We start from the raw sequence: 25668 nt of genomic DNA on the forward strand, positions 1-25668 counted from the left end.
CTTACGGTTAAGTTCGACGGGGCCATGTGGTCGTCGACCTTATGTGTCCTGCGTGGGTCTGCGAGGACTGCACAATAAGTTCGACGGTACCCACGTTCTTAACGTTAAGAACGTGGGTACCCACGTTCTTAACCCTTTTCCAGAAAAAAATAAAAAATACAGAAATGAAAAATTAGATAAACATAATATCACATGCAACACAAAATATCACATACAATAAAGATTTCAAACACATGGATATATGTTCATATCACAAATTCACACAAGTCCAAATACAAAAGTTCACAAGAATTGGAGATTGTACCGGTAGTAATACAACACACATGAATTGAAGATACATGTGTCCATCAATCCCTCAAGACTCTATTCCTAACTAGACAGTATCCATCTATCACTAAGAGAAACATGTCAAGAATGGACACCCTAGCTCTAGGTGATGTCTGACTTCCAAAGACGACGTCCTTCATTCACTCCAGAGCTCAGTGGTCTCATGTTCGCTCAAAGTCGCTGCTGTAGCATGAATAAAGTTACCTATTTTTCCATGAAAAGAGAGGTCATTCAATGGCCATGAGAGCTCCTTCAGTAGCGATCAGAGTTCCCTCAATATCTCTGAGAGGTTCTTCAATGTCTTTGAGAGCACCTTCTATGTCTGTAAAGAAAGCACGGGTAATCATAACTGACAAAATCATCGTAGAAAAAAGTGCATGAGATGGGACATGGGTCTTTTCGGGTCATCGCTTGAGAGGTGGGCTTCCACAGAAAAAAGTACATGGGATGGTAACGCATCAGCTGCCCTGAGCCTGAGCAAGATAATATAAGGTTGAGTGTTCCAATTAATTCTGGGCAAACTAGATCATTCAGAAAAAGATGAAAGCTGGTTTATCACAGTTTCATTGTGGCACCAAGCTCTATAAATTCAGACAGTGTGCTTCATGAATTCCATCACTGAAACTTATTAGAAAACTTTAGTATTATTCTTGGCAGCAACAGGTGAGTATAAACATATATGCTAACTACAGTTAATAAATACTGTTAGGCAAGTGTAGGATACTGCAACACACGGAAACTCCATGTTTTTGTTGGCCAGTATCTTTGTACTTCGCCCAACACTTGCTACCTGAAAATGCTCAGGTATCAAGGACAAGGGTAGAAAGGTTCATGTATGAAATCAAGGAGCCAGAACAGAAGATCACAAGAACTTGCAAGAAGCAAAATAGCACATGAAGGAGCATGTGACCAAATAAAATCATACGAAGAACAATGGAGTTCAGAAAATGGTAGGAAAACTTACAGAGTGACTTACACGACTGAAATGAGAAGCAATTGATTAGGGATCTTCTAACTGTACTCCAGCATTAAACACCTGGATAAATTAATACCTCAAGCAAACATAATGTGGCAGATTATTAGCAATATGTCCTGCAAACAAGCATTATTCATATAATTGAGCTGAAGTAAATGGTACTGTTTAGGAAGGCTGATCCCAAATCTAGCACCAATGTCTGTCAACCAAAAACACTAACCACTCTACAAAACTTTGACGATGGGCAACTACAGTAGCTAGACGACCTGAAAAAAATACAAGAAACAAAAATCAAGGCCAGGAATCAAAATAGAGAGGGGGCAATGAAATATAACATAACAAAAGAAGTACATTTCTATACGCAATACAATCTCTACTACTACTTAAGTTAGGAGGGTAAGTTTATTCCTTGTACAGACAATTGCACGAGGTGGAGCAGTGGTCATCTGTGCCTGTTGGTACTTTAGAATGGTCCAGTCAAAAACATAATCAAACTAAAAACCTGCCCAATGGATAACATAATTCCGAGTTAGCATTTTTGCTACACTGAGAAATGCAGACATGGTTTAGTCATTAAATGAAATATTGGGTGTATTAAACCAACCTTCCCGAATAAAAAGGTCTCTGAACAATCTCTTCAGGTACTGATAGTCCGGTGCATCTTCGAAACGCAGTGAGCGACATTAATGGAAGTAAGAAGCAAATTTGGTAGGATATCCACGGCAGAGAGCCTACAGTTGGGGAAACACAATAAGAACAGATACACCAAAGAAGGAAGGCAACACAGTTAGTAGAGAACAATGTGTGGCCTCAGTTGAAGTAGCAATTTTCCTTTCGCTGATCTTTTATACTTTTGTTTTTTGTTCCCAACTTTCAGGCCCAGCAAAGTAGTACATAAAAAAGTAGTGTCACGGAAGCAAACTATGGGGTGATTTTTATCATAAATGTGGTGCATTCATCCAGTTACATCCTGCATTTGAAGTTCAAATCTAGGCCCATTCTACAAGAGATCAATCAGTACGCAGATAATGAGATAAAGGATTGGTAACATAAGATGTTGGGAAGTAAATGACAACAAAGAGATCTCGACATAAATGATGATTTGAAGTGACTTTAGGATAATCATTGCAGAAGAAATAAGAACCCATCTTGTAATACAAGGTGAAACAGAGTTGAGTGTAGTAATCACCTCATAATATATACTTCCTGAGCAAATTCACGTTGCATGTCTGCATTTATTCTCTCAGGTTTCAGCACTTTAATAGCAACATCTTGACTGCAATATGTACCCCGGTAACTGGAAACAGAAACATATTGTTAAGTGAACTGTGAAGAAAACCTCAAAAGGATTTTTTCCCATGATAACTAGCACAAAACACTCACATGTCACCATATGATCCTGATGCTACTTTATTCCCAAACTTGAGAAGCTTTACATCAATTTCCCATTCACTAGCACCATCTGTTGGTATCTCAACACGGTCAGCTGCTGAATTCTCAGCAATCTGCATTTTTTCAACTGGAGTAGACCATGAATTGGATGAGATGAAGACCATGCTTGTGTCTTTTGAATCCAAGACAATAGAAAAATGAGGATACAGAAAAAAGAATCTGTTGCAGTTAGAGCTCAACTAGTCAACAACGAATGAGTCTGTTCTACCTCTTCAATCCTGCCAATTTCCTTCTGCACTGCTTCTATTAAATCCTCTGTTTCCTAAGTAAATTAACAGGTAAATAAATAGTAAGAGACTGATAATAACAAAACAAAATGTGTAGATCACAGTGATGATTCTCTGAAGAATCAACAGTTCATTGGTGGCTGTTACCAACATTATTTTGTTGATTACATGCTCGATATATGTTACATGAGCCATGATGCTAGTCACAGGTCTCGTGCACATACTTTGCTTTTTTATGTTTTTGAATGTCTCGATATATGCTAGTTTAATTTAGTTGAAAAAATGGTGGGATGTCTAAGGTTCTCTACTCTCTAAGATAAGATATTATAATATAAAGGTACCTAGAGACTAGAGTTTAAAAGCAAAGAGTACCTGTATCGTGACACTGCTTTTTTATGTACTACTTTGCTTTTTTATGTTTTTGAATCTCTCAAGATAATAAAATTCTGATGATTTAGAGTGCATTACTTCTACCTAATGTATCAAACTTCAAGACCATGAACATCAAGCCAACATCAAAATAAATGGGGGCACCAAGGATTTTAGTTTCATTCATTAGCATTGGCCCATGCTGCCACTGTGAACCATAAATACAGCAAATAGAATGCCCCCCTAATCTGGCTGTGACACCTGATACGTAACATGAGATTATCAAACAATTCAAATAAATCAATAAAAATGATGATACTTAAGGAAACGAACAGGTCATCTTTTGAAGTTGAAAAATGGTGCCGGCCCACACACACACTCACACACACAGTCTAACACTTTCAAGTTGAAAAATGAAGAACTAAAGGGCCCAAATAGCCTCACCTTTTATGGAGGATTCTTCTGTGAAGCCTTCATTTACTTTGCCCTTTAGTTCTCCAACCGCTTAATTTGAATATCAGTTGCTTCGAACATTAACTCAGCTACACAAAAATGCAACAGTTAAAGCACATTTGTAGTGAATGTTCCCTCTAACTCTACATACTTCCATAATGCAGTGACTAATTTGATTAAGAAAAAAAAAGTAGAAGACACTCAGCAGTCAGCACGACACGAAGATTCCATGGGACAGTCCAAAGCGCAGGAGCCATATCTTTCCATCCTTCAAGAAAAGAAGCGCCAACCAACTAAAGCTATTCATAAACCATGTCACAATAAAAGGCTTTCAAAAGATAATGCTAACATGTTAAGTCCTTTTAGGACATCCAGGCTCAGAATTATGCGGAGGACCACAATAGGTTATGTCAGGAACCAACTCTGAATCAACTTTGTCTTAAATAAAAAAAGGATGACCAGACAACAACATCCAGCCTAAATTTCCTCTATGAATGATGATGGTGCTCTACTATGAACCGTTGACAGAAATGTTGTTAGTTCATAGAATCTAATCCGGTAGCAGGGTGAGGTGTCCTCAGCCTGACAGATGATTGACTTTTATATTATCAGGTACTAAAGGTTTGAAGTTCAAATATTACAGGAACATGAATCCATGAGTGGAGAAAACTGAAACTTGAAGAAAAAACTGTTAACCAAGAAAAGTACAAGGTGGGTCGATTTACATGGGAAATTAAGCGTGCTTTTTCTGAGAATTCAGCAAAGGGACAAAGTTTTTTGCATTTCGTGAGGCTCCCCATATTCCCACAGCACCATTAGCCCCGCCCACTCTAGCCACCAACCAAAGGCAAAAAAGAAATTAATGCCAGGAAAAGGCCAGCAAACGAGGCTCACACCCAACTAACTCTGTCTCAAATCTCTGACCTCAGAACATGCACTAATACCTCACCATCAATAAATACCCTCCTCCACCACTGCCCCTCACAACCATAGTAACCTCCCTACAAATAGCCTTCAGTTCAAGGAATCAAGGCACATAGAAAGCAGTAGCAGCAAGCAAGCAATGGAGATAGAATCGGTCAAGTGCGAGTGCTGTGGCCTGAAGGAGGACTGCACCCCGCACTACATTGCCAGCGTGAGATCAGGCTTCCATGGCCAATGGTTGTGTGGGCTGTGCTGTGAGGCGGTCAAAGATGAAGCATGCAGGAGGAAGGCTCACCCAGTGGCTGGGAACGTCTTCACTTGTGGCGGCGTCCTTCCTCGGTGGCGCGCAGGGCGTGGTGGCGGCCTCCAGCAGCGCGCGAGCGTGCTCCTCCCTCGGCGGCAGCGTGGCCCGCTCGCGGTGGCACGGCGGCGGCGCGGGTGGCGAGCAGGGTGTGGTGGCGGCCTCCAGTAGCGCGCAAGCGTGCTCCTCCCTCGGCGGCGGCGCGGCCCGCTCATGGTAGCGCGGCGGCGGCTTGGCCTGCCGGCGGCGGCTTGGCTTGGCACTGGTGAGAGAGAGAGGAGCGCGTGGGTGGGAATGAGACAGGTGAGAGAGAGAACCGCGTGTGGGATTTGATTTAGGTTTTTAGGATTAAGTTCGACGGTGTCTACGTGCCCGACGAACTTAACTTAAGAACGTGGGTACCCACGTTTCTAACTCGTTAAGTTCGACGGTTTTATCCAGGGCCCACGAACTTAACTTAAGAACGTCGGTACCCACGTTCTTAACATAACCCATGAACTTAACTCAAGTAAGAACGTCGGTACCCACGTTCTTACTTTTACCCACGAACATTTATCAGTTTCTTGTAGTGGGCCACGCGCAACGATCCTCATCAAATCGCAGTCCCCAAATTCTCTCTCTGTTTGTTGCCGTGAAAATCGCTGTCGTTGAAGATGAAGCACCTGCTCCGTAGTCCCACCAATCAGCGGTTCAATGAGCTGAGGCAAGCGCGCCGCCAGATAGGACCCAGCCCCGAGCGATTCCTACGCAGCCGCGGTTCCACTGGACAGACGCCTGGGAGCGACGCCCGCGCGACTCGAGAGAGGGAAGAAGAAGCAGTGCGGCGCGGCCAGGTGGGTGAGGCTGGAATGAGGGCCCCACATGGCGGTGTACCAAGGCACGGAAGCAGCGGCGTGGGCTGCGCAGAGCTATGGAATTGGGCCGAGATTGCAGCCGCAGGCCCAATTATCTCTTCCTTTCTTCTTTTTTTTATATTTTTGGTTTTTCCCTTTTCTTTTATTCTCTTTTCTTTCTTATTCTTGAATTCACATTTGAATTCAAATCTCTATTGTGAATTTGTACTTTAGATTAAATATTCAAACCAAATATTCCAATATGAAAAGGTACATTTAGTTATATATTTTTCTATATACCTTATATACTCTCTTTTTCCTCAAATCCTCTTCTCGTTATTATTTTTTTTTCATGTTATTATTTATTTATTTTTATTGTCACAAAATGCACACCAAATAAAGTCCAGCATGATGCACAGGTTATTTATGTGTTCTTGGTTCTAATTATCCTCTTTTAACTAGTGCTGATCATATGTAATGAATAGTAGAGACCACAAACTATTGAGATTATCTCTATCCTCTTCTATTACACTTTTGAGTATTACACCACCTTTCGGCCATCACATCCTACGGGCTCCCATACTACAGTTTTATAGGCCCCCACCATCGCAAAGTACACTGGGGAATCGAACCCAAGTCTCTACTTGGAGGATTACCGGCTCGCGTATCAGGCGGGAGGGGCGGATTGCGATAACTTCGTAATCCAGAACCTTCCCCTGTATCTATCGTATTCAGCGTGAGCCTGGCTCGAAAACCTCATGTCTAGGTACATCCAGGACTGGGCAGACCTTGAGGAAGTTTTCGTCGGAAATTTCTAAGGTACGTACTTACGCCCAGAAAACCCATGGGACCTTAAAAATTGCCGGCGGAAATCGGCCGAGACTCTAAGGGACTACATCTGGCACTTTTCACAACAACAAAACCTGACCGAACTCACAGATGCTGATGTTATCGGCGCTTTCATCTCAAGGACCACCAATGAAACCCTCATGCACAAGCTGGCACAGAAAATTCCGCGAACGGCGAAGGAGCTTTTTGACTTTGCGAGCCACGCGTCTGGCGAGGACGCGCGCGGGAGCCATCTTAGAACACCGCAAGCGGAAGGTCGGACGCAACAAAGAGCTGGACAAGGGTGTCAGTCGCCAACTCAACATAAAGGGGAGAGAAAACCTACGACAGTGAGCCAGCATGTTGATAGCTGCGACAAGTCAAACGGAAAGAAGGCCTCCAACCGAGGAGACCACCGACCACTTCAAGAAGCTCCTTGAAGCCCCATGTCTAAACCATCGGTACCTAGTTCGACACGCCTATAAGGATTGTGGGTTACTTAAGAAATTCCTAAGCAAGGAGATACCGTCTGAGAGGGGACCTGAGCCCCGTAGAGACAGAAAGCCAAGAGAAAGGAGATCGCTTTCCCCGCCGAGACTGGCTGCTGACTGATCTTTGAGGGGCGGCATCACTGCGCCTTGAGGAGGCGCCAAAAAAACTCGAACAACATAAGGTGTTCGACACCCGGCCAGCGGCCCTGACCTCTTTAAGTGATCCAACTACGCCATTGTGTTCAATCAAACTACCCACTCCGAGTGCATTCCCCGGCCAAGCCAATGCCTTCCTATCTCTGACCCCTCATGGCTAGGGTTAGCAGGCCTGTCGTCCTCTACTCTGCCTCAAACGATGCCACGGGTCCTGGCCGAGACTGCCTCCGCAGTCCGGACAACTGGGGACCATCGGCACGGGATCCACGGCGTAGCATGCATAAGAGTGTAACATCGAATGTTGTGACCCGATCGAGAGAGCCTCCCTCGCTTAGGAGCTATCGAACTAACTCCAGGTCGATGGTGAGCAGGACCCTGATGCGAGGAAGCCAGGCACAATCCTCAAGATGGCAGACGGCGCATGGAGGACACCTGTGCACGGTGACCCTCTGACACAGGAGGTATCCCGAGGGAAGCCACCAAATTCTCTTTGATGATCTATCTCGACTCCAAAGCCTATGAGGCAGATTTCCACGATGCCTCCGCAAGCGCAAGCGAGGCTCCGTCGGGTAGGAGGCTAGCAAAATCTTCGCAGTCAGCATCTACATTAACCAGGATAAACGCTCAACTCAGTACTGGGCCAAAAGGGAAATGGAGCGTGAGGGACATATGTCGGTAACGCCGACCTCGATAAAGCATGCCCGGAGAACCCGCCCCCCCTTCCACATACAAGATAGCAAGCCAACACTACCTCCAGTTATGAGACACTACTAATGAATCTGTTTCCTTTCCTTTGTCCATGCAACTGACATAGGACCTCAGAAAAAACCGAAGGGGTAGAAAAGCTGGCTAAGCCACCCACTAGAACACCCTACCTAAAGAAGCCAAACGAACATCGAGAGCGTCTGACCTGGTAAGGCCTCAGACTCCTATTTCCTTTGGGTGGGTAGGGGATCGAAAAACCTGTGGCAGAACTGCCATGGATCCTGGGGTTCAAAAGGTCGGTCCACAAGGGCTCGCGACCACCTCAGCGAAAGTTAGAACGAGGGGCAGTAGGTGATTGGCACACTAGCGGACATGACCCTAATGCACAAAGCGCTAAGGGCATCACCAGCTCATGTTCGAGTCCTGGGAATGTCTAAATCAAGGTTTATCGCAAAGAGAGGCAGCAAGCCGTCAGGTTCGGTCGAATGGAGTCAACCGCTATATGAGTCGGTGCTCGGGAGTATGAGGATGGTCCCCAGCGAACCCCACGCTTGGATCCTACGAAAGGAACTAGGGCCTCACTTGGATTACCCATTTTCAACTCACCAAGCGTCATTGCTAACCCATCGAGGAAAGCATGGTTCGGCTCACCTCCCATCATCACCATGGAAGGGATGCGCAAGGGAGAGTACAACAAAAAGACAGGACGACCCCCCAGACAGATCTCTACATCAAGCAAAGACTTGGGGGCTCGTCCCACACGGGTATGATGAATGGGAGGAAGTCACACGAAAAGCGCCCCTCAGACCAAATGCGATCCTAAGACCAACTAGGATCTAAGGGACCCAAAGACCATACACGTTGCAAAAATAATCAGGCCACGGAGTGAGGCTATGGAAGATCATGGATTATTTCCTCCATTGACACCACCCCGAGCACAGTGTTCCCTACAACATCAAAGCCGCTCGTTAGGAGACCTAAGTCTACTAATGTTGTTCTGGTAGGCAAACCGACAACATCACGAAGGCGGTCACCAAAGTGCAACTATGCAATAGCAAGAGTCGTCGACGTGCCCCGTTGAACAATGAACTCCATAGCCTCGCGAACACAATCCAGGATGTCAAGGAGGCACGATCTCTGATTCTTCCCTAGCGCATGAACAAATCTTGTAGCCTGATCCACACAGAGGAAAACCCAGCGCTTCGGGCCTAGGTCCTATGACAAATCCCCAAGTGGTCAGGAGTCTAAAAGATCGAGAGCACAGAGGCCAAATGACGAGAGACTACCTGCCCTTGGATTGTTGAGGGTCGCTAGTCGCGATTGCAGATGCCACACCTCAGTGTTAGCTATCTCCAGGGCTGAGCGAGCCACGCTCAAATCCCTCAGAAGGGCGTCCTATGTCCGGTCTGAGGGGGTCAACAAGGTGGGCAGCTGACATGGAGCCATGGCACCTTCGCGCTTCGGGAGAGGCGACCACCACCCTGACGAGCAAGTTGGGGATTAACCAGCAAGGGGATAAGAGGGAGCCCTGGAAAAAGGGCAAGTCGGTCATATTGTTCCCTTGAACAGACCCCCCTGGGGGACACTCTGATCAATGAGCAAAAGAAAGCACTTGCCAATGAGATGATCTATGGATAAAGACATTCACACTCCCCCTCCCTCTCTCTCTCTCTCGCTATTAAAAGGGGGAGGGGGACCCGGAAGAGCTTGCATAGAAAGGGAGAAGGACGAGAAAGCTCGAGGGCACCACAGCACTAGAAACCAGCAAGCAAAAGTCTATTATATATATTATTATTGATACAGGGAGACGGCACTAGGGCGCAGTACATCACGATTAGCTTGCATCACGAATAATGTCGTGAGCAGACACCATAAGAATGACATGGCTGGCCACATCGTCGTAGGCTTCTAGCAGGTCTTCAAGTCCTTCATCTGAAAGGGATGAAGGAGGACCAATGATGTCCTGAGGGCTAGTTTGGGAGCCACAAAACCGGAGGGAATTAGAGGGGCTAAATTCCCCTTGTTATTCAAAATTAAGTAAGAAAGGGAATTTAGCCCCTCCAATCCTCTCCGGGTTTATAGCTCCCAAACTAGCCCTGAAGGTGGCAACCGGTGTAGATCTCCCCCATGAGCAACACCACCGTAGCCCCTCGATGAACGCCAAAATCGGCGATATCCCAGACGTGACGCGAGGCGTTGTCAAGGCGCTCGATCAGGAAGGCGCCGCGGGCCCCAACATAGTCAAGGAGTTGGCCCAAGCGATGGCCCAACATCTCGAGTTCAGTCCACAAAGTTGTCAAAAGAGATGAGCAGGGTAAGGAGGAAGACAAAGAAGCCATAGAAAGGATAAAGATTGAATGACTTACCAACGACTCAACCATCGGCCTCGGCAAGCTGCGCGCGGGGCAGCTTGGCCTCGACCTCGGTGGCCTTTTGCACCACATACCTGAGGGAGAGGCGTAGGAGGTGTGGAGCTCGGTCACGATAGCCTGACGGTCAATGACACAACCCCTGGATTGAAAGCAACCGCACTGTCGCGGTAAGAAAAGATGGAGCAAAGTTAGGCCTGAGAAGGTAGTCGGGAAACCCGAATGGAGAAGCTTACCTTGGCTCACGGCCAACAGAGCGCAACATCCTGATGACCCAAGATCCCACCCATGACATGGTCGAAGGCGTGCTCAGGGGAGAGGCCAAAGAGAAAGGCAAGTCAAGCATGACCAACAAGCGAACAACCACCCGAGGTTTATAAAGAGGCGACCAATAGCCATAAAAATAATGCCGGGTTTTGGGGAGGAATAAGGCGTCACGATCGCTCGGAAAACGAAAATACAAGGCACCATCTGACCCACCATCAGCCCCCCGAGGGAGATCTCTCCCCTCAGGGGCTACTATCGGGAAAATGATCCTCGGTCCATGGGACCCACCGGTCAGAGAGCACGATAAGAAAGAGCCCCTGGTCACTATGGGCCGTTGGTAAGTTAGAGGAGGTGGATACGTCAACCCCAAAAGAACTCACCCATAGTGGAACCCCATGGCACAGAGTCCGGTGTCGAGCGTGGCGGAACCTAAAAGGGGAAGCTAGGCATGTCGGAGGGAAATCACTCGAGTGGATCCCACACCCGACCCGAGACTGACCCGACGTAAATACCCGGGCTCATTAACCTTGCCTGGCACCAAGCCACACCACAGGCGTCGGTCCTCTTCCCACTCAACCAAGGAATCCCTCTGGCCGCATAACACTCATGACCTATGAGCCCCTCGGACTGTGGCACATTTATGGTCCACGCGCACTCGGCCTGTGGCGCACTCATGGCCTATCAGACTAGGACTAAGTGTGCAAACCACTAGCAAGGCGCAACACGATGGACCGTGTTGAGTCCCAGACTACGAAGGCCAGGGGTCGGCAAAGCCTAAATGATGGTGCCAGGGGACCACGTAGCCCCGTGCTGTCCGCCACAGTAAATTCGAGACAGTCAGGCGGCCCTGGGCCCACGAGTACGTGTGGCTTTACCCTGGTTAAGAACGCTTGGTATTACCCTTGCCTTACGGTTCCTTCCCAAGAAAGCTACCGCTGGCCGACCCCTCTCCCGACCTATAAAAGGGATGATGGGTTGGCCCCAGGCAAGGGGGTGGGACGAAGTTGAGTTCACTTGGACACGCACCCACAAGGACGAACCCGAGACAGCCAAATGAATAGGAGGAGCGACGCCGACGAGGACAAAGAGGCTAGAGCCCCACCGCCAAGCCAAGACTTAGCTAAGACTCCACTCTGTATCTTCTAAGCTCCACTTTCACCCTACTAAAGAGACTTGGGAGCCTCTCCTCCCTCTCTCGCCCGCTTGTAACCCGTATGTTGATGCTTTTTCAGAGCGCCAATCACTCAAGAAGAACCGGCGGTGATGCCCTCTGCACAGGGGCGGACGGTCCGCGCGCAGGGGCCGGACGGTCCGCGGCCTGGTGCGAGGCGGCGGTGCTCTCTGGTCAGACGCGGACGGTCCGCGGCACAGGGCCGGACGGTCCGCGACCTGGTGCAGGAGCTAGAATTCCCTGCCTGACGGCCGGACGGTCCGCGCCCTAGGGCCGGACGGTCCGCGCGTGCGCAGGGGCGGCGGTAGATCGCCGACGGCGCCTGGATCTCGCTCCTGGGAGGGACCCCGTCGGGGAGGAGAGATCCTAGGAGTTGTCTAGGCTCGGGCAGGCCGACCTAGACTCCTCTAATCGACGTAGAGTCGAGGAGAGGCGGAGATTTTGGGGATTGGAATACTAAACTAGGGCTAAACTAGAACTAGACTAGAACTACTCCTAATGCATAAGGTAAAAACGAGTAATAGACTTGATTTGTTCGATTGTTGGGGGTTCAATCGGCCGTAGCCCTTCATCTATATAAAGGGGGAGGTCTGGATCCGTTTCCAACTGTTTCCCGAGTTAATCCCGCGGTTTTAGGTAACAAATCCCGCGAGAAACTAGGAACCCTAACTGACTCTGCGCGCGCGCGGACCGTCCGCGCCACCACCGCGGACAGTCCGGACCGCGGACCGTCCGGCCTCAGGGCCGGACCGTCCGCCAGGCTCATTTTAGCCTTCAACATATGCCCCCCTACCTTTTGGTGCAGTTTGACGAACCAAAAGCATATGAACTAAACCTGATGTAAGTCATCGGCTTTTCAAAATAGAGATCATTCAATAAAGCACCAATGTATAAAGGCCGTTTTGGATTGTATCTTTCTCGGCCATGACCATTTGATCAATGGATCAAAATGAATAGAATGGAGGTGCCCCCCAGCCTGGATAGACAAAGGGACTATACATGTACCATGGATTCATCATCATGCCATTCCATGTTTGAACAGGATAATATACCGACGATGAGTAAATAGGTGGAAAGTACCCTGGTCTCATAGAATGAATAGGCGATGCTTGTTGTGTCGCCTTTCGGGTCGTTTTGTTTGACTGTTTTGTTTTAGCAGGTGACCGGGGTTTCTTTGTTGACCGATCACGTGGAACAGTCTTTTTGCTAGTATTTTTGGAGAGCAACTGATCAAAAGTAGGATCGGCTTTGATCAGCCGATTATATGTGCTTTGACCTTGCGTCTTTTTCCTTGCTTTGTGTAGAGGTTGACGCCTTTGGTCATAGGTGGACTGTCCGGCTGAGTTAGCCGGACCGTTTGTCTGAGCACCGGATTGTCCGCACGTAGGTGCCGGACCATCTACGATGCTGGGGCTAGGCTGATGTGTTTTGTTTATTAACTGTGCCTGCCCCCCGGCGTCTTCGGACCTTTTAGCCTTCTCGTCCGAAGCCTTTCGAGCAATCTCCTTTTGTGATATATCTGACATGCGAGGATTGCTGTTGACGATGCCCTTGCCTTTGCCTTTATCAGCCATTTCGGGCCGAACCAAGACCTTTTTGCATGTGAGTTCTATTGTATTAACAGGAAAGGGTTGTGTGTCTACTTGCATCTCCTGAAAAGCCAATCGACCCTCATTTATGGCCGATTGTATCTGTCGACGAAAAACATTACAATCATTGGTGGCATGAGAAAAGGAATTATGCCACTTACAATAAGCACGCCTCTTTAATTCATCAGGAGGAGGAATAGTATGAGTTAATTTAATGTTGCCATTTTTCAATAACTCGTCAAATATTTTATCGCATTTGGCAACATTAAAAGTAAACTTAACTTCCTCTTGTCGATTCTTTCGAATCGACTGTAAAGCAGAACACGCTGAAGGTTTAGCCTGTCCTGGCCAAACCAGTTCGGCGGTGTATACATCCGTGGATTCATCGTCCGAATTATCGTATCCCACTAGATGCATCTTATGGCTAGCCGATTTTGATGTTTCCTTACTTCGGCTTTCACAGGTCATAGCCCGCTGGTGTAAGTGCACTAGTGAAAAGAATTGGGTGCCATCTAATTTTTCTTTTAAGTAGGGTCGCAACCCATTGAAAGCTAGCCTTGTCAGTTGTTTTTCTGCGACATGAATCTGAAAGCATCGGTTTCTAGTGTCCCGGAATCTCCGGATATAGTCATTAACCGATTCTTCAGGCCCCTGTCGGACTGAAGCTAAGTCAGCCAATTCTAACTCATGTTCTCCTGAGAAGAAGTGTTCATGAAATTTCTGCTCTAATTCTTCCCAAGAGTTAATAGAGTTTGGTGGCAAAGCTGCGTACCATGCAAATGCAGTATCAGTAAGGGACAACGAGAATAAACGAACGCGGTAGGCTTCCCCATCAGCCAATTCTCCCAGGTGTGCTATGAATTGGCTTATATGTTCGTGTGTGCTTTTCCCACTTTCACCAGAAAACTTAGAGAAGTCTGGTATTCTAGTTCCCTGTGGGTATGGCACGGTGTCGAATCGGTGGCTATAAGGCTTCCGATACGATTGCCCTGTACCTGACACACTAACACCGAGTTTGTCCCTGAACATCCCGGCTACCTCATCTCTGACCCTCTCTGCCATGTCTGGCGACCATCCATTGAGTTTGTGGGTGGAGATTTCAGGTTGCCTGACATTACTCTGTCGGCTTTCCTCCCAGGTATGTTTGAGGTGTGTGTTAGGTGTCCTATTAATGTCACCAGCTCCTGCCCTATACCCCTCAGGCTCTCTTGTGGCCGAATAGTATTCAGCCCTATGTCCATGAGGTGGTATGGCATGATTATAATGTGTTGCTGGTGGGGCACCATAATGTTGCTGCGATGAATGTGGGAACTGTGCGTATTGCGCAGCTCTCGGCTCTGCGTATGCATATCCAGACGGTCCAGCCGTATATGGTGCTACGTGGGTAGTCTCGTACCCAGACCGTCTGTCGTAAAGAACTGGACGGTCTGCGATCGAGCCGAATGGTCCAGGGCTGTACCCGGATGGATCAGCCATATATGGCGTGACTTGGGCAGTCTGCGCATGGACTCGTGTAGAGTCGGATGGTCCAGCATAATACGTCGGCCGGTTCATGCCATATCCGGACGGTCCGGAGTAAGATGGCGGACGGTTTGCACCATATCCGGACGGTCCGGCGTGATGCACCGGACGGTCCGTGATGGGGCCAAAGTGTTCAGGGTTGTACCCTGATGGTCCGGCCATGTACGGTGCGACCTGAGTGTTTTGTGTGCGGGCCTGCATCTGGTCGGACGGTCCGGCGAAATACGCCGGACGGTCCGCGGTATAACCGGACTGTCTGAGATGATGCTTGGACGGTCCGGTCGCGTCCAGTACCTGCCGCGTGCCTAGTGGTTGCGGCTGTGATGGTGACACGAAAGCATGCATCGTCATACCATATGATGAATGGGTCAAAGGTGACCCGTTTATAGCCGATGTGTTTGACGTGGGTGGCACTGTATTAGACTCTCGCGATGGAAAATTAGGAGCAGCTGATTTCTCGTATGCACGCAAATGCATTTTAATAGATTCATCTACATATTGCTTTAACTGATCTCCTCGTTGATCCATGAAAGTCGTAAGAGATAGATCTGGAGTACTTACAGCGGGACCCTGCAGTGGAGGTAGGAGAGATTCCATATCGATCTCCCCTTGACGGACGATCTTCTGGTGGCGATCCACCGTGAAGTGTGACAAGTACTTGTCCGCCGCCTCCTTACGCCGTTTGGAGAGTTTATGCAGCAGTTCCGCCTCTTCCTTGTCGCGTTGTTCGTTCCATTGCCGCATCACCTCTTTCTCATCGCGCATTACGAGGTCTTCAAAGGGCCTTTGGTCATCAGCCGGGAGCGCCTCCATGGCCGGCTTGATGATGTTGGTAGTGGAGATCTTGGTGTGATCCTTAGAACCGGCCATTTATGGGCCGATTTTTAGCAGATCTAGACACCTATTCCCCAGCGGAGTCGCCAAAAAGTATGTTGACGCTTTTTCGGAGCGCCAATCACTCAAGAAGAACCGGCGGCGGTGCCCTCTGCACAGGGGCGGACGGTCGGCGCGCAGGGGCCGGACGGTCCGCGGCCTGGTGCGAGGCGGCAGTGCTCTCTGGTCAGACGCGGACGGTCCGCGGCACAGGGTCGGACGGTCCGCGACCTGGTGCAGGAGCTAGAATTCCCTGCCTGACGGCCGGACGGTCCGCGCCCTAGGGCCGGACGGTCCGCGCGTGCGCAGGGGCGGCGGTAGATCGCCGACGGCGCCTGGATCTCGCTCCCGGGAGGGACCCCGTCGGGGAGGAGAGATCCTAGGAGTTGTCTAGGCTCGGGCAGGCCGACCTAGATTCCTCTAATCGACGTAGAGTCGAGGAGAGGCGGAGATTTTGGGGATTGGAATACTAAACTAGGGCTAAACTAGAACTAGACTAGAACTACTCCTAATGCATAAGGTAAAAACGAGTAATAGACTTGATTTGTTCGATTGTTGGGGGGTTCAATCGGCCGTAGCCCTTCATCTATATAAAGGGGGAGGTCTGGATCCGTTTCCAACTGTTTCCCGAGTTAATCCCGCGGTTTTAGGTAACAAATCCCGCGAGAAACTAGGAACCCTAACTGACTCTGCGCGCGCGCGGACCGTCCGCGCCACCACCGCGGACAGTCCGGACCGCGGACCGTCCGGCTTCAGGGCCGGACCGTCCGCCAGGCTCATTTTAGCCTTCAACACCGTACTACGAGTTTTGATCATCATTGATGCCGGAAGCGCAAGCCGCTGATGACTGGAAGTAGAAACGTTCTATCCGAATCAGTATAAATCTTGCATCCACCGTGCTGACCCTCCAGAGCTTGGAACGCATACAATAAATTTACTTGTTGGAGCGAGGTTCGAAACACTGACAAACATGGAATCAATATAATGTAAAATTGTAGGGTGGAAAAGAAAAGAGCTAACGGGGAATAATGTGATTGCAAAAACCATTAGTACGATGTAAATCTGTACGTTCTTGTAAGCGCAACAATGATGTACCGTGTTGATTATAGCGAATTACTGAAGGACACGTACTAATCAGCATCCATGCTAACATAGGGGGATACAATACAGAACTGAATAAACACACGCCGAGAAGAAAAGGGGTTCGAGATGTACACTAGCAGCCGGCTACCATATGATGAGAAAGAAGTCCTTCGCACACAAATACTACAGGATAAAAAGGGACACGAGACACGTACGAGAGTGAAGTCTCGACAGCCAGCCGCAGCAAGAACAAGACACAGACTTCGCTTATGCCACGTACTGACAACACTCTCACAAAGCATCGCAAGCTCACAGACACACGGCCACCTCCTCTCACGGCTTCTTCGCCACGGCACCGGCACCGGCACCAGCACCAGCACCACCGTGGATGCCGACCACGCCACCGCCGCCCGGGAAGGCGCTAGAGCCCGGCATCCCGCCGAAGCCGACCTGCGGGGTGACGCCGTTGGGGCCCGGGAACACCCAGTTGACGGTGGGGCCCGGGTAGAAGCCGCCGAACCCGAACACGTTCTGTGGCCGGAGGGGCTTCTCCGCGGGGACGTCGCGCGCGCCGTGGCACTGGCACGACAGGGAGGCGGCCATCAGAAGGCCGAGGACGAGGCTGGCACTACCATTGCTTCTCTTTTCCATGGCTGAAGCTCGCCCTATACTGCTTGCTCTGCTCACAGTCACACTGACTCTGATTATATTGATCGGATTGGGTCACGCACCAAGACCTCGTCGTTTCTCGCCACCCACATTTATATGCGCCACTGCTTGTCTTTAGATGCACAAGCGAAAGTTTTGAGACGCTGGGCAGAGCTACTGGTGCATCGTCGATGCCGACCCGCCACATGGTTCTTTTGCACCAGGACCCACATGTCCGTGGCAGTAATTGAACTGGATACAAAGGACAGAGACGCATGGACCATGGATATCATCTTACCCAGACAGTACGCTTCTGTCTTAACCTTTCCTTAATATACTACTAATGACGACGAGTCTGAAATGAGGTTTCGGACTGTAGTAAAGCCTCTTTACTTTTACCTGTGGCTACCCAACTACCCGCATTTAACCCACCAGAATCCTATCCCGTCCCAGGTCTGCAGCGAATCAGGCAGACTAAAGCTAGAATTCAAGGCGTCCTCACCCTGGTTGGCAGAGCAAGCCAATACCCAATCCAGTGGCGGATGCAGGACGAAAATTTAGGGGGCCAAAAATACCACATGGGAGCTATGATTTTCTAGTTTGCCAAGTCCACTAACTGCACGGGATAAGTCATATCGTTGCGACGAGCGAGATCTAGCTTGTCGAGCGGATCGACGTCACGAGAAAAACAGGACAAGTGACGGAGGCGCTAGGAAGGGGCGAAGTCGGGTGGCGTCGCATCGGGAATGGGTCGGCGGCGTAAACAGGGCAGCAAGCAGACTGATTTAGGTGGTGTCGGTAAGATTAGAGTCAGACTGATAGGTGCAAGGACTGAACCGAGAGAATTCGGCGAGCAGGCTCATAACATGGTTGTTTTAGACCATGTTCTAAACCTCTGGAGCTAACTGTTAACTGGTTTTAGCTGGGTTGGGATATCTAACAATTAATACTTATTTGAGGAGTATAGCTAACAATTAGTTGATCCATTCTAAACCTCTCGGCTAATTTTAGCAACTAGCTATTAATTTTAGAGATTTAGAACAAGACTTTATACTATCTAAAAATAATTATTAGGTATAAAAGGCGTACAAAATTGAGGGGGGCCATGGCCCACTTTGCCCCCTGGATCCGCCTCTGACCCAATCGACAGTAGTCATCCATGTGCTGATGACCTGATGTGCCTCACGACAAGGCAGGCTATATCGCAGTACTCCATCAGTGAAATAATATTAGTAATGCATATATCCTCTTTTGATCCTATTTCCCAGCAGCATGCTTGGTGTACGATGTTCCATGAATTAGTGATGAACTTGTAACTTGTTTAAACCTATTAGTAGTCGTCCCTAATATCCTGACCACAACAAATACAAACAAGTTGCTGGATAATAATATAAAAAAAACTTGATTATAAAGCAACCTAGTTTGGGCATAATATGGCCATATTCGTCTTTTACAAAGACAAAAACTTTAATCAAAGCTTAATAAAATCCTTGCTACCGTTCATATCCTAGTCGCTCGCTTTGCTTAATCTAGCTAGGTTGGGCTCGGTCTTCAAGGAAGTCAAGAATTGTTTTCAGTGAATTCCTGTAGGTAGGATCAATTCTTAATCTTGTGATGACTTCTCTTATGATAAATGCAAGGTGCATTCATAATCCATTGATACAGGGACGGAGCCTGAAAATTTTCCAGGAAGGGTTGAATATTTGAATTAAAATGATATAGTATATAAGACTATTCCACTGTGTACGCTTTAAATTTTAGCAGGGGATTTAGTGGGCCTCCATGGACTCGTTAGCGGTAGGAGGGCTGGAGCCCCACCCGCCCCATTGCTAGCTTCGTCCCTGCATTGAAACTCATCCAGCCTATGGACGAACGAACGATGTTGAGTCTTATGTTCATCCTCCGTAGTGGTCCGATTGTCTGCCTTTCTTTTATTATTGTTTTTGCCATCAGGCTCAGCTTTCAATTCATTCTTCATTTTGTCTCTTTGATGGGAAAACCATCATTGGAGAACTTCTTCGTTCTCGATGTTGGAAAACTTTCCAGTCCGGTTTGGTCCTGATCAAGCCTTGTTCAGTTATTCCTATCACATATGGATTGGATGTGATTGGAAACAATATGAAAGATTTTAACTTGTTTGGGATTTAAACCCACTCAATCCCAACAATCCACATGTATTGAGAGCAAAACGAACAAGCCCGCCTTAGACTGAGTCCTTTGTTGGGCTTTATAGTGTTGTTTTCTCATACTAGGAATCCATGATTCGTTGCTGTGATGACTCTGTCCTTCTGTGTGAGCTCGGTGAGGTGCTTTGTGTATTCTAAGTTGTCATATCCCAAAGTTTAGAGCCATATAATGGGATCAATGATACTGGAAGCTCTGCCTACATGGTTGCAAAAGTTAACATGTTATTAATCCGGCTCAACTCTTCACAAATTTATTTGTTGCCTTTCAGAAGCAACGATATGAATTGGTTGAATAAAAGCTTTGTTGTCACAATATTTTTGTGGGGGTCATGTACACATATTGTCCTTGAAATTCAACCATCCTGACTTGATTAGGGGTGTATTATCTAGGTTCAGCTTCCTTGTAGCTTCTAGCCCCTGTGTTGTTGATATCATTCTTCTTACATTTAGACAAATATTGCCTTAGATTACATCCACCGAGTAGATCATGAAAATACAAACTAGCTACATTTCTACACTTTGTATTTGTTTTGGTTTGTGTTGGCATCAATCACCAAAAAGGGGGAGATTGAAAGGAAAATGGCCATAACCATTTCCTATAATCGATTTTGGTGTTTGACGACCATCACAAACCTTATGAACTAACTAGTTTGCCTAGTTGATATTTTTACAGGTGCATAAAGTTCACATACACACACAGGAAAATGCCCTTTGGGCAATTCTATAAGTATGAAGCAAAACATATTTGTTGTAGCCTGTGGTGCACCGGACAATGTCCGGTGCCCAGGCTCGAGCACTCCGCGAACTGGTCGCTCTCGGGAATTCTCTGCGCTCGTCCACTAAAATTCATCGGACTGTCCGGTGAGACCATGAACAACGGTCATCTTCGCCCAACGGTCGACTGCGCTGCATCTAAAGCGTAAGAAGTCAAGAGACAGTCTGCGATGTCAGGTCGCATCGGATTGTCCGGTGCACCAAAAGGACAGAAGACTTCAACGGTCAACAGCTCCAAATCCCAACGGTCAGCTGACGTGGCACTCACCGGACAGTGAACAGTGCAGTGTACGGTGCACCATCGGACTGTCCGATGTGCCCATCGACAGAGAATTCAGCCAACGGCTAGAATAGTGGTTGGGGCTATAAATACTCCCAACCACCTCCATTCAAGTCATCCAAGCTTCCCACTCTCAACATTCAATACGAGAGCAAAGAACACACTCCAAAGACACATTCAAAGCCTCCAATCCTCTCTAAGTGCCAAAATCAAGTCAAGTGATCTAAAGTGTTTAGTGACTTGAGAGAGAGGGTGATTTGTGTTTCCTTTGTTGCTCTTGTTGTTTGGTTTCTTTCTTCATCTCTCTCTAAACTCTCTAAGTGTTTTGCAAAGTTTGCAAGAGACACCTAATTGTGTAGTGATCCTTGCGGGGTCTTAGTGGCCCGTGAGATTGAGAAGAAGCACCCAATCGGTCTAAGTGATCGATTGAGAGAGGGAAAGGGTTGAAATAGAACCGGCCTTTGTGACCTCCTCAACGGGGAGAAGGTTCTTTGGAACCGAACCTCGGGAAACAAATCGTCGTGTCCATTTGTGTTGATCTTCACTACTATTTGATTTTTTTCTTCCCTCTCCCCTCTCACTAGAAGTTCTCTTGCTTACATTGTTTTGAGATAGCTCCCAAAGTTAACCGCATTGATTGAGCAACTCATAGCAAGAAGAACTATCTCCCGCACTCCTAATTCACTATTATTTATTTCTAACCCTAACCCCAGGTGAAGTGTGTGTTCAAAGTTTATAATTTCCAGGTTTCGCCTATTCACCCCCCCTCTGACGACTTTCAGGTACAATGATATTGTATGGCTGATAGTAATGCCGAAGCTTTCTGAAAACCATTAAGAATACATAGAGCACATTATCCATCTCTAAGTAGTTTCTTTTAGATGGTCCAAGCACATCTAAGACGAAGTATATTGGCTTTTGTTTTTTTGCATCCCTCCTCTAGCTTTCTCCTGGACTAGTGCTACACTCATAGTGGAATGGAAAGCAGAAACATACAATAATAGTGGAGGCCCTAGTGAATAAAATATTAAGTTCTTCAAAAGCTTTTTGCTGGGCTCGCCCTCATTGGAATACTTGGGCTGGCTTCAACACTTTAAAGAATGGCAAGCTTTGTTCTGCAGATCTTAAGATAAATTTGTTCAATGATGCAAGCCTTCCTACTAGTCGTTGGGCTCTCTTTCTTGACTTTAGTGGCTCCATCCGAAGTATAGCTTCTATATTGTGAGGGTTTGCCTCAATTCCCTATGTTGAAACCAGAAACCCAAGGATTTTTTTCCTTCTGACTCCAAACACACATTTCTCTAAGTTAAGCTTCAGACTAGCCCTTCAGAAGTTTGCAAATGTCTCTTGTAAATCTGAAATGTGGTCTTCTTGTCTGGTGCTTGTTACAATGATGTCATCGACATATGTTAACACATTTCTGACGATTTGGTTGCTTAACACCTTGCTGGTCTTTTGATTTTGCTTCCTCCAGTATTATTAAACCCCTGTAGCATACGAAGGTAACCATGGGTTATGAAGTTGGTCTTCGGCTCATCCTCCATCCATTTCTGATGATATCCTGAGTAACAATCGAGTAGGCTCATGAGCTCCAAAGTAGCAGTTGCATCTATAAGGGAATCAATTCTTGGAAGAGGGAACTCATCCTTTGGACAAGCTTTGTTGAGATCTATGAAACCAATACACATTTTCCACTTGCCATTTGATTTCTTCACTATGATTGTATTGGTAAGCCATTCTAGGTAAGCAACTTCTTTGATTACTCCAGCACTAAGCGGTCTTTTGACCTCTGCCTTTGCACCTTCAATCTTATCATCAGACATCCTCTGAAGCTTCTGCTTTCTTGGCTTCATGCTGTAATCAACATTGAGGACATGCTCTGTAATGCTTTTGTCGATGCCACATAGGTCGTTGGCTGACCAGGCCAAAACATCCTTGTTATGAAACAAAAATCTTTTAAAATTTTCTTCTTGCTCTGAGGTTAGTTGCGATCCAAAGAAAACTCTTTGGTCAGCTACATCTTTGTAGAGAAGGATTGGCTTCGGTTGATCTACTGAGACTGTCTTTCCTTGACTTGTTTGTTCTGGACTGCGTTCGAATCTACCTAGCTTCCTTCGACCTTTCTTGCAGCTTCTTGACTTCCATGGACTGAAATTTGACCTTGGTTAGATGGTATCATCATGCATAGATATGCTGGATGTAGTATTGCCTCAATGACATTCAGGGTCCCTCTGCCAATAATTGCATTATAAGGATATTCCACCTCAACTATATTAAACATGGTATATTCAGTTCTTGTGGTGTGAACATAACTGAAGGTTACTGGCATTGTTATTTTCCTAGTTATGTTATATGCTTTTGTAATACTCAATTTGTAAGAAAATATAAAAGGAGAAAATATTCCCTTTATATATATATGTGTTATCTCTATTTACCATCACATGTGAAAACCTCACTTGAACAAATAAATAATTAACAAAGGACACCTAAATAACCTATGCATCATGTTGGTGATTATTTGTTTGTGCATTTGTCTACAAAGGTAATGATAGTAGAAGTAAACAAATGGTGAAATAGACATTTAAACCTAAAGTTAGAAATTTCAAATGTGGAGAAAAGAAAAAGATAAAGGATATGAAAATATAAATAATATATATAAATAAATATCTCCAGAATTAGTACTTCTAATTTCACAAATATAATTTGTAAATGATGAGCCACAAAGTTTGAATTTAAGTTTGAATTCAAATTGAATTTGGAAATAGAGAAAAGGGAAAATAAGAAAAGAAAAAGCTAAAATAGAGAACTGGGCTGGCTCAACTCCATTCGGCCCATTCACCTTTCCACGTTGTGTGTCCCAGTATGGGGGAGTGGGCGCGCTGACACGCGGGCCCCACTGGTCAGCCACTGGATGCCAAGTGAAATCGCATGCGCGGGGACGCTTGCTCGTGGGCCCGCTTAGCAGGATCTTTTCCCCTCTGCGCTGAGACTGTTAGGTGGGGCCGGGCGGACTCGTTCCCCCTTCAACAGACTCGCCCGACGATGGCGGATGCTCGTCGTTGAATCCGGGGAGGTCGTTGCCCCACCTCGGCCACCTCGCGTCTATATGGGGTACCCGGAACCCTGGCCGACCCGTTCATCCTGCTTTTGAGACTTGCCCTCGCCAAATACCGTGTCGCTCCGCCGTAGCACCGAGAGTGGAGGGGAGAGCGCCGCCGCAGCCTATCCTCGGCCTCGTCACCGTTGAGGTCTTAGAGACGGGCCGTGAAGCTTCACCCTGAAACCAGGAGGACGTCCCTGGTAGTGCCTGGCGGGATTGATCCTCGGGACGGCTTCAATTTCTCGCCGCACTTCGCCGCCGCCGCTGGGGCCGCACTACGCCGAGGACCGGCTTCGACTCGCGTTCTAGGCTAGTATTTTCCATCCCGTGCTGTTCGGATTAGTATGCACTTCGTTTAGCACACCTTGGATTGGGGTCTGGGGCGCCGGACTGACCAACGTGCGCTGCTCCGACGATGCTGCACCGTCTGTCGTGCGCGCGCCGGCGTGTTAGCGGGTTAGGGCAAAGAAGATGGGCCTCGTTCGTTGATCTCGGAGTGGACGACCCCGATTAGGAGATGGATAACGTTTCATTTCGAAACAATCTGAACCGCAGATCTGTAGATGGGTGGAGGAAAAGTGTTAGCGCGTATTTTAAATCTCCACCATAGATATCTGATCGTGCGGTAATCGATCGCGTACCGTTCTGCGTTACGGATGATCTAATCTAGCGCATCCGTTTTTGGTCGGGCGGCCGGTAGATCGCGATACCATTTTGCTCTACATATTAGCATAAGAAACCCTAGACCTTTTGGAAATAGAACCCGTAGTCCATGCGCCAGTAACCCGAGTCTGGGGAATTTTGATAGGTTAGACCCCGAGCCTTTTATTATTTGGCGCGCAGTTCAGGGAATGGAAAATTAGGGTAAATGAATTAGAAAATGCATTTTTAATACAAAAACAATTCCTATAACTTATTTAATTCATAGAAAATCCATACTTAGCCCAAATTAATCCATTCCGATTTCTATAATTTTATAATATTATTGTTTATCACCTAGTGTCTCTGTTTTGATATGAAAACATTAATAAAATTTATTTCTTAGTTAATCTTGTATCAAATACATAAAACCTTTAAAAACTCATAACTTAAAATCCATAACTCCAAAATTAATGATTCCTGTTCCTAGGATCTTATTTTAATGTGTGGATTATTATTATGCATTTTGTTTACATGTTTGGTGTGATGTTAATTTTTGCTATACTATGTATGTTTGTATTGATGCGTGTAGACGAGCAAGCTACTGAGGACCCTGGTGTTCAGCAGATAGAAGTTGTGCCCTTGATCACTTCTTTTTACCCAGTCATGTTCTTATTAATCACAATGATCTGCTTAGGTTAATTTTGATGGGATCCTTTAGGTTACCCTAGTTTGATTATCTTTATACCTTGAATCCACTAAACTTTTTGGGTAGTACTTGCTATTGCTTTATGTGATTTTGGGTATGGAGATACATTATTCATGATCACACTTTTATTATCAGTTTATTATTACTGTTCATGTTAAGATCATTATGTTAATGGTAACATGGAGCGACCACCCGAGAAAACAGTGCTACCACAAGGGTGGTATGGGATGCCCTTGGCTGATTAACTAGGAAAGCTAGTGGATGACTACCTTACCAGATAGTGGCAAGGGCAGTAGGGGAGTGGTTAGTGTAGGAAGGTCCTTGGGTTAATTTTGCTGTGATGGCGGTCAGGCGAGGGATCCCTGCACTGGAGCTTCCTATAAACTGTAGCGGGTTTTCTGAAGCTAGTGGAACTTT

At 46.9% G+C, this 25668-nt stretch overlaps 1 protein-coding gene and 2 long non-coding RNA genes across 3 annotated transcripts; all 3 read right to left on the reverse strand.

Moving 5' to 3' along the window:
• Nucleotides 1-364: 364 nt before the first annotated feature.
• LOC118476666 (uncharacterized) lies at nucleotides 365-2101 on the reverse strand. The gene is made up of 3 exons (XR_004857140.1): nucleotides 1908-2101; nucleotides 1304-1805; nucleotides 365-531 (listed from the first exon to the last, which is right to left on the reverse strand). It is a non-coding gene; the product is annotated as an uncharacterized lncRNA (long non-coding RNA).
• A 6827-nt stretch (nucleotides 2102-8928) lies between these two features.
• Nucleotides 8929-9645, reverse strand: LOC109945020 (uncharacterized). Its single transcript, XR_002268357.3, has 2 exons — nucleotides 9329-9645; nucleotides 8929-9257 (listed from the first exon to the last, which is right to left on the reverse strand). It is a non-coding gene; the product is annotated as an uncharacterized lncRNA (long non-coding RNA).
• A 7265-nt stretch (nucleotides 9646-16910) lies between these two features.
• Nucleotides 16911-17678, reverse strand: LOC100304045 (uncharacterized). Its single transcript, NM_001165558.3, has one exon. It carries the CDS (start codon nucleotides 17564-17566, stop codon nucleotides 17249-17251), a length of 318 nt encoding a protein of 105 aa, NP_001159030.1. The 5' UTR covers nucleotides 17567-17678; the 3' UTR covers nucleotides 16911-17248.
• Nucleotides 17679-25668: the final 7990 nt, after the last annotated feature.

The sequence above is a fragment of the Zea mays genome, chromosome 3 (genome assembly GCF_902167145.1).
Source record: "Zea mays cultivar B73 chromosome 3, Zm-B73-REFERENCE-NAM-5.0, whole genome shotgun sequence".
Taxonomy (NCBI): domain Eukaryota; kingdom Viridiplantae; phylum Streptophyta; class Magnoliopsida; order Poales; family Poaceae; genus Zea; species Zea mays.